This window comes from Opisthorchis viverrini, assembly GCF_000715545.1.
Source record: "Opisthorchis viverrini unplaced genomic scaffold opera_v5_15, whole genome shotgun sequence".
Taxonomy (NCBI): Eukaryota; Metazoa; Platyhelminthes; class Trematoda; order Opisthorchiida; family Opisthorchiidae; genus Opisthorchis; species Opisthorchis viverrini.
In genome coordinates, this window is record NW_008751671.1 from 3,278,495 (window position 1) to 3,288,109 (window position 9,615).

The window sequence follows — 9,615 nt, forward strand, 5'->3', positions numbered from 1 at the left end:
TGCTGACACCTAATCAACCAGCCACGTGGTTTGTAGCAGACAACTGAACGGACCTGACTGATGACAATTAGTAACATGCGGCTAGAGGTTCAAGACACACAATCAACAGACCAATTCGCGCCCATCCATATCTACCGAGGAAAGTCAAAGGACGAAACGCATGGTATGAAAAGTTGAATTTTGTTTGTTGTTCTGATTATTACATATGTCCTGCCGGGAAATATAGAGCCTCCTTGATGCGCAGTTTTCACGGAACTGTTGATGTCCCAAAATGATAGAAAGGTATAAGCTAGGTTACCGAAATATCATGTGATAGACCGGTGACAAACTGAGAGCCACACACCTTATAAAGGGATCATGTCAGTGGCAGCAAACTCCTGGAGTTTTGCCGACAAGACAACGTTTTTAACGGCTGATTCGTACTGCGTAATTTATCGTAGCTTGTTGCCCGCTGACCACAAGGCTCCAAGAAAAACAAAACGTGCATGAAATGCGTGAGGTCTCATTAGCAGACAAACATTCAGAAGTTGATGAGCCTTGCATGAATCACACTAAATCATCATCTTTTTCCTCGAACCAGCGCCCTACAGGGTTAGTCACAGCATTGGGCCATCAACTCACGTCTGTAGATTAGCTTTTCCATGGAGGCAAAAATAAGGATGCACACAGAGTTTCGGAGGTACATTGTGCTGTGAATCCACGCCTCGCGATCTGTTGCACGCCAGCCACCACTAGTCGGCCGGTCACATCATACACACAAAACACTGCGTGCTTCTAGATCACCACCTAGTTTTGGGTGCATTATCATCAACTAGCGACGGCTGATCTTTAGTTGCGGACGTTGAATCTTGGCGCAGCGGGATTTACCACTGGCAACCAGCCACTAACTAATGGCTGTGGTCCCCCTGAGTTTGAGCCCCTTGATTTTATCCACATGCTGGTTTATTTGTTCACGCAGGCCAGCGAAACCCGGCTTGTTAACAAATGTAAGGATATACCTTGTTCAGGCAGGTTGTTATCTGGCAGTCGTCCTTTGGTTGATGAAGAAGCCAACTAAGAGGGCATTCATGAAGGACGTTTCCTACTGCTTGGGACCGAATTGTTGCTGAACTACAAAGAACATATTGATATAGAGGAGCCAGTTCATCTGGTAGAAGGAACACGTGCGTTCTCCAGCACAGATATCAAACGTCTGGAGGCACCTGTGTGTTTGCACACGGAAATATCAATTGGTTAACGTAAATGGATCTTACCTCGTTTTTTCCAACGCTGTCTTGGGGGGCGAGTCCTAGGTTCTCCAAAATGAGGGAACATGCATACGTGGTCACTTGACAAATACCGTTCAAAAGGTAGCCACCACCCTCCAGGATTTTCCGTCGGTCGTCATGATATGACGCATGCATCCCATATTCCCGCATACGCCAGCCGGCGTGCCGAGACACCTCTCGGATGTCATACTCCGGTTCGCCTGAGTGGTGCACTCAGATTTTCGGGCTACCGTTTGTATTCCCCAGACATTTATTGGCCGCATTACTAAACTAGATAATTCCGGATCTTACGCGCACGGACCACTTGCGGGTGGTGTACAACAAGTGTGCCATGTGGCAGGGAACATATCATGGGTCCGTGCGGCGCAGCAGTTGCATATCTTGTCGGAATCTGTGTCCTTGTGTTATGATGAACAAAAAGCCTACTGTATGACATTGTCCAAGCAAGCCATACAGAGAAATATGTGCCAGTTGTTTGAGGAGTGTCTGTGAGCAAAAACTCAGGGACTTTAACTAATGAAAATGTGCTTCCTGATAGCTTTTCTAATATGAAAGTAGCAAAATATGTCATCGCGTCTGAACACTGCTCTCGCTGCCTGCGTTTATGCCATCAACTTGCCAACGGCAAACGTCTCCACTCGGTCCTGTTTGTTTATCGTTCTGCCGGACAAGCCAAACGATTTGCTTATGGGATCAAACTGTTCGTTCTCCAAAAAAGGAATACGTGGCCAGACGTCCGGTACCCATGCCATTCATGGACAGGAAGGTGCGGAGCACGTATCCAGCGGCTAGATATTGGTGGTTAGAAAGAACTTATTCAAAACTGTCTATCGCGTGTATTTTATCAACAGTTACTACATCCGCGAAGTTTTGGAAGAGCGCTGTCTTCTGCCACCTAAGAGAAGCAAACGTGGTTATAGTGCCCTCCCCTGACTGCATCACATGCACGCTTCCGGTACTCCGAAGTTCAGCCAGCAACAAAGGTAGAGTAAAACCATATTGTGCGTCACTTACTTAACAAACAAGGTCAACACGCTCTACAGTGGTTGTATGTGTTCTGACTGGCGAGGGCCTTGCCGAATTCATCGGCCACAAATTACCGCATTTCCCACGATGGCGTTACATATCTCAGCAAGGCCCCCTAGTTTCACGAGTTCTCTCGCGTGAGCAACTGATGTGCCGAAAGCCGATTGCACAAAAACACGGTCACGTTGTGACTGTGTTCCAGATAATAAGAGGTGACTACGAGATGAATATTCTAACCCCTGAGGCAAAACGAATTGCACCACCAGTGATGTGTGTACTGCCCGCAGTTATCGGATGTACTAATTCCACTAGCTTCTCCGGATTCCTCGACTTCGCGTTGGTTTGTCTCCCCGTTTGTTGCATTTATAGTACACCCACTCATATTATATATCAGCGTTGGGCCCTTAATTACAGACTGCTCGCACGAATACTACTTAGTTATTCTTCATTTATACATAGAACGCTTTCTCAAGTTCCTTAAAGAATGAAAACTGGACAGAGGCCAGTCTTTGATAAAAACATATCTGAAACCTTAGCACTTCAGCTGCAAAAATGAAATGCGCGAAGTTTTATTAGAAGTGCAGTTACGTCAAGCAGACTCTTACAAAACTAGGGCAGATTCTGGTGCATTTTTTTGCAAGCATGCATACAGAAAAAGGGAACAGTTTTGGGTAAAATTTTATTTCATAGTTTTGGAAAAAGGAGCATCTGACGGCTAAGGAGCGGTGCAAAGCACACGGCACTACAGGTGATAAAGAAGCGCGCGAAAACAGTCCCCCAAAACTGCTCTGATATATCAAGGGTCAAAAGTTTGTAAAGGGTTACGTCGATCCAGTTAGGCAGTACAGGTGCAGTGTTTGATCATTGGAATAGAGGCATGGCGGCTGCACAAGCTGAATAAATGGAAATGATGCTTGGGTATCGACAAGTGAAGCGTGAAAAGGGTTGCGATAAATTTATGTGGAGGCATGTGAATGTTTGATAGGAGTCTTGGTGGGAGCCTCTTGCTCACTAACAACAGATGATAGATGTCGTCCAAGATACAGCCATTCTTTTGAGCCACAGCCCTCGGGATGCCTCAGGCCAAAATTGCACAATTAGTAAATGTAAAGCAGGCGGTATCTCGAGGCCGATACCTGCTCGTTGGGGGGTTGATTTTGGATGCAACAAAGTTGCTGGACAACAAGGACAAGAACGGTTGAGCGGCCGGTTGGCAACGAATTGCGTTGAAGTAACTGCAAATTAAGAGGCGATAGAACAATCTGGCAATTGTGCCGATCAATTAGCTGTGTAAGGGAGGTTGTGGGCAAACGCGCGTGGTGCGAATACGCACCTGCACCAACGGGAGGGTTTGGATGGAGTGCACGTTGCTTTGCCAAGGTGACATTAGAGGCAGAGAGTGCAGTGAATAACTTTGATAGCTTGGTGACAAATGTGACTTGTACGGTGTCTGGGACATATTCAATTTTTTCAAAAGGACGATAACAGAACCGTATTATGGTTAATGACTTGGAAAACCGAAAAAATTGAAAGCCTAGTGTCTTAAGGCACTTGTGTATGAGGGAAGATTACAGAAGCTTTGAATACAATGTGATATGACTCACATTCTACACCATGCACCGCCGGGCGTTGGTAGCTATTTAAGGTACTTAGGTCAAAATCCATGTTTTGTTTATCTCATCATGACATTAGTAGGACTTATTCAGATGGCCTTCCTTGTGCACACTTGAATTCCATTGGGTTAGGTCGTTAGTACCTCAAAGTTTGGTTTCTACAAAATTTCTACAGGCCTCGAACAACGTTTCCAAAATCCTCCTTTCATGTTTTAACTAAAACATTGTCTCAGTTCCTTCCAGAAAATTTGAAACTGTTACTCTTCCAACGCAGCCGGAACAGAAATTGATATTTCACACTTGACTTTTGGCGCTCGTTCATTACTTCACTGTAGACTGCAAATACTTATGTCACACCGCCACCTCAATAATTATGGTTTTTGACATGTCACGGTGAGGTCGGTCTTCTACTGCAGTTTGGTTGTTCTCAACAACCAATTCAGCCCTCGTCATCATAAGGATTTGGCAAAATGCCTGCCAAACCCGCGCAAAGTGGACGTTTTCAAAAAAGCACTAGTATACCATTATTGTCTTTATTATCAGAATGGCGAAATTATAAAACGTTAATGATTTCAAAGGTTTATACATATAGATGATTATTCTTCGGTTTGTTTTTGGCCACCCTGTTTATATATCGCCAGATCTGCCCCAAAACTGCACCGATGTTAACTATTTTTGCAGCAGCGCCGGCGGTCTCGAGCTTGTCACTTCAGGTTCTCATATATGGTGACGTTCTTTCGCTGCCGATTTGCTTTTAAATGTAGTGCTTATCTTCATCGTGCAACTTTTACGCTTGCGGGATGTGGTACAAAAAGGAATATCCCGGGCTCGCTCCACATTGTGTTGCAATGTATTGCAATGCAACATGCTCATGCGCTGCACAGGTTGAGAGCCATTAACTCGCGAATGAGAACCAGACATGGCCGTTCAACACGGCGATGAAACCAAACCCAGGGTTTTTCGGAAAATTCCGGTTGTGTGAAAATAATGGAATGGCTCTCGTGTCGTTACGGAGCGCGTGGATGTGGGCTGGCAATGAGTAAAGGCGGGATTTATGCAAAAATTTCTGTTGATTGTGAGTGGCTATGCTTTCCCAAAGATCGAGTAAGCTGACATGTTGGTGGAATTATCGTAGTGATCGAGGAATCTGAGTAACCAGGCCACAACGTTCATCCTAGTGCCAGTTAGCATAAATATCCAAGTAATGCTCTTCGAGTTCATGCAAGTAATCCGGTAATTGAGATTTCCGATGATACAAATTTTGCTTTTTTGATTTTTTAAATTTTCTATTGCTTTGATTTTTAACTCTTGGTCAAAGTCTTTCCTTCAACCGTATAAACGCTGCTAGCAAAATTTCGGCATGGAATTTTTTAGGAGTTCCAATCAGACAGAAATGTTGCACAAATGTCTCTCAGAATTTCTGGGTTATTTTCACCCTCGTCAAATCTCTTGCGGAAAACCTCGCTGAAAAATAGCTCCAAGGTTTTGTCGGTTTTCGGTTTATTGTAACTCTAACAAAGGACTACAATTTAGCTCCTAAAATGGGGTTATTCGGGTAATCTGGAATGGTTTTGCCCAAGGTCCGCTCCAGTCTGAAAAATATTGCATGATAAAGGGTTTTTCGTTATTGGACATGCAAGTTTTTGATTTTATCCTTACCGGACAAGAAACCTTGTCCACGTGCCTGTTATACCGAAGCAGCTGTGGCTTTTTGATCAGATCCCTCGTTCACATCCGCACCTGCTTCAAACCACCTGTATGGTCGATATATACTTCACACAGTCTGCGCTTCATATCTAAGGATATCTCCAGATATACCGAAAATACCTATAATCTTTCACCGGTTTTGTTCTACCTGAGTGGACCACCTTGGTTAAGCAGAAATTCTTCTCTCCACGGAATTGCACATCCTTAGTCCGAACACCATAGCCGTAACGTCCTTTACGAGGCTGTAAAGAAACGGAGCCATCAAAATGCTGTGATGGCAAATCACTGCCATACCCAGTTTGATTGCAATTCCAAAACTGCGCCCTCTCTACTCTAGACTGTGCTCCCTCGCCCGCCGGTTACATTATTTGCAGCGATGAACGAATTCTTCATCTGGTCCCATCCACCTGTGTGTCGGGTTCTGTTTCACACACCGGACATTTCGTTTGGAAATGATCCTCACAGGTTGCCTACAGATCGAGCTCCACAAAACGTTGCTTATTTTCTTCACAGTTTGCGTTCGTTTGTGCTGGTCTGGCTACCCAGTAAGTTACTTTAACAGGTGTGTGCGGCCAAAGAATAAGGATAACAGTGCTAGTTCGAGTATACGATAATAAAAAGTCGTATGGAACAGACTTACTAAGTTGTTCTCTTTATAATCGTACATCATTGGCCCAGGTAAGCAAATAAACGATAATCTAATCATGGTTGTTCAGGGGTCTTCTAAACCGTTGCCACATATAATAAATTTAGATGTTCTGAAATGTTTTGACACCAGATTTAGCACATGAGACTCGCGAATGACCGATGTAGGCGCGAGCGAAATCAGAAGAGAGTCGAGGCATGTGACCACTTTTGTATTGCGTGAAATTGTTCATGTTTTTGTAGTTTTTCATATTCAACCAAAAAACGGTAACAAACTTGACAAAACGTGTAATATCATTAAGAAAGCAAAATAAAGGCACAAAACGCCACACCGTCCTGTGTGTTGGCGCCAACTCTGTCACACGGGCAATTTTTACGACAGACTGCTCCAGCTGCGACACCAGTGCGCCTATCCGATTTTACTGCGCACCATGATTTTTAGATACCCGTTATAATTTGTGCGTACAGTGAACTTTTCCAATTCGTCATCACTAATTGGACTTTCCTTGACCCTGGCTGCAAACCCAACATCTCAAGGCCACGCGACTGCAGCTATAGTTTTTTGTTTTAGTACAAATTAACCGGCGGATCACTTTTGCAATGCTATTTCACCAAATCTGTTGTTCTGGTTCCCAATCTCTTATCACGCACCATGAAGGTTACCTTCATTTGTCTTCCTCCACTGTCTCGTGGCTCATTATCTTAAAAATGTAACTTTCTGATCTTTTTGCAGCTTGTTATATTCCTTAAGGGACAAGAAGTGTCCATAACGACAGCTCCTCAGCCCCCGGGTGTTTACCGCATTTTGAGTGTGTAAGTTTAGGTTTCAAAGCGTGTGCGTCGTATAGTGCCCAACATTTGTGCAAATGCTCTGTTTCTGTGCAATCCTGAGAATTCAAAAATCCTATCAGTCATGCTTTTTATTTTGACCGTACTATCATGATCGTTTCTGACGCTATGCTACTAGCCAGCTAAGAGTAAGCACCATGTTACATGTTTCCATCTCTTGTATCTGGATGACAGGGCACCGTTGTAAATAAAGTTACAGGTAGCAGCATAGATTGAAGGTGCCTGCACAATAAAGGGTTTCAGAGGACACTGGGATTAAGCGTACCTTCCTTGGGTCGGCTCGTGCATTTTCAATGGATTTGAAGTCGAGAAATATTGGTAAATGGTGTGAACTTACACACAATAGAAGTCCCATTCATTGTTGCTTAGAATTCCATTTTGCGTGGTGTATTATGATGCAGTCGTATTTGTTCCAGGAATCCGACACTAAGAGGGTGCCACTCACGGCGTGTAGATTGTTGTGTTTGGGGGTTTGAAGAGGCTGCTGTTAGTAGCATTGAGGCTTGAAAGTTGCCAATGCATAAGGGCCCCTTGAATTTACGAAATAACCGAAACCCTCTTTCTTTTACTTGAATTTACAGCTGATCCTTAGCCCTAAATTTTATGCCGGGCGTCCCACTGATAAATTAGGACTTGATTTATGTTCACAAGCCTGCAAGTACCAAGGGTTTCCATGGTGTGAGAGATACAGTTATGTCTTGAGGGACGGCGTTCCGTTAAATATGTTTCGGTGTGTTTTAGGTGTTGGACGCGGGACATACGGGTCGGAAACTAGCAGAAGCGTAAGGAAATCCGGAAGCATTTTGCCGGCAATAGCCATCCATAACATTAATAATGTTTATTTCATTTTGGTGGGTGTCACACCGTTGAGATGGCCATAAAAGTACAGCCATAATAGAGGCACGGCTTGTGTCATTATTTCGGAGACCAGGAATGCATGGAAGCGGAACTGTGACGAATATAGCGAGCGTTCGCCAACATAGATGAGGTCACACCTAAACTGGCACACGCTAAACGCAGTAGACTTCAGGGACCGGGAAAGAAAATTATTAGAATTTTCGAGCACGTAGAAAATATGCCAAATTTGGGCAGCGTCAGGCAGTTACACCTCAAAGGTATTGAGCAACAACGCAGCAGAGTAGAAAAACCAAGGGGCTCCGCTTGACACTCCATAAGAAACTGCAAATGGCGTAAAATAGGAAACCAGAAATACAAATTTGGAAAAGTAGGAGTATTTCAGTGATGCGGCCGGCCAGTTACAACAGTAGTTAAAAACTGCTGCTAAGGTCACTTGGCTTTAAAAGGGTGGTCACGCAGTTGCAGCGGAGTTATGCAGAAGGCAAAGAAAAATGATGAGGCTGAGAATTTCACAAAATAGATAAATGGTAGCGGGCGTCCCAGAATCCTTATTTATGGCGAAATCGAATATACTCACTTGTGTCGTTATTGGGGTAAAATCAGATGCACAAGTCTTCTGAAGGGTGAAGTAGGTAAGGATGAAGTAACACGACTTTCAATGTTTTTCGGGGGTGGAAGTCAAGTGGGAACTTTAGCGTCAGCCCCCTCACCTCATGTTTTAGATTCACAGTAGTAACAGGTAGGGAAAGGCCGTGACGAGACCAAACTGCATGTAGTCTCGACTAAAAGACTTCAACCTAATGAGGTAGCAGACGATAGCCGTTTTAGATATTTCTGGGAGAGAATCATCAACCGTTTTTTGCTTCAGCAAATAACTCAGTCAATTAACTCGGTCAATTCAAAATGAGAAGAAGAATTTGTGGAAAATGCCAGGCAAGTCGGACACGGTTCGTTTCAGCGATGAGCTCTAGGACTAGTATAGCGTCTAAGGTTGGGTTGGGGAATTCGGGGTCCAAAGCTGCGTTAGTGTTAGCGCAGCTTAAAGAGAGACCACTTAAAGAGGAACTCGAGCTTGAGTCATAGGCAATGAAAGCTAACCTTAAAAAACAAATCCTGAAGGCCGAAGCCGAGGTGGAGTTGGCTGAGCTCGAAGCTTCGTTGGCTGGAAGCGAAGACGGTTTAGAGCAGTGCAACCGGTCAGGTTTTTCAGAGTCCTCAAAAAGCTATGTTGAAGATTGCAGAAAGATTGTAACGTCATTGAACTCTGAAAATCGTCTCGGAGTAGGAGAACGACAGCATAATAGATTAGGTTACTTCCGTCATCTGAAATCCATTATAGAGGGCCTGGAGTTACCTAAAATCGGCCTCATGCAGTTTGGTGGTCAACCCAGGAGCTATTGAAGGTTTATGCGTCAATTCGAGCTTTACATCGAAAACAAGACCCAAGACGAGGGAAGGAGGCTAGTACAATTGGTAAACGCGTGCTCCGGTGTAGTCAGGAAGGCTACCGAAGAATGCCTCATGCTTCAGCCTGCGTAAGGATGTGGACGTGCCCGCCGAATTCTACACGAGTTTTTCGGAGGGTCTCATGTGGTTGCTAGGGCCCTGATAGATGATCTCATTAAATGCTTTCGTTCTACCTCGTGTAA

At 44.3% G+C, this 9,615-nt stretch overlaps 1 protein-coding gene across 1 annotated transcript in view; it reads left to right on the forward strand.

Annotated features, from left to right (window-relative positions):
* Positions 1–7,894, forward strand: part of T265_01443 (hypothetical protein) — a gene marked incomplete at both ends in the record, with an annotated part of 35,577 nt that extends 27,683 nt beyond the window's left edge. The window contains one exon of the mRNA XM_009165469.1: positions 7,850–7,894. Within this exon, the coding sequence (XP_009163733.1) occupies positions 7,850–7,894 (45 nt within the window). The remainder of the gene's footprint in view (positions 1–7,849) is intronic.
* Positions 7,895–9,615: the final 1,721 nt, after the last annotated feature.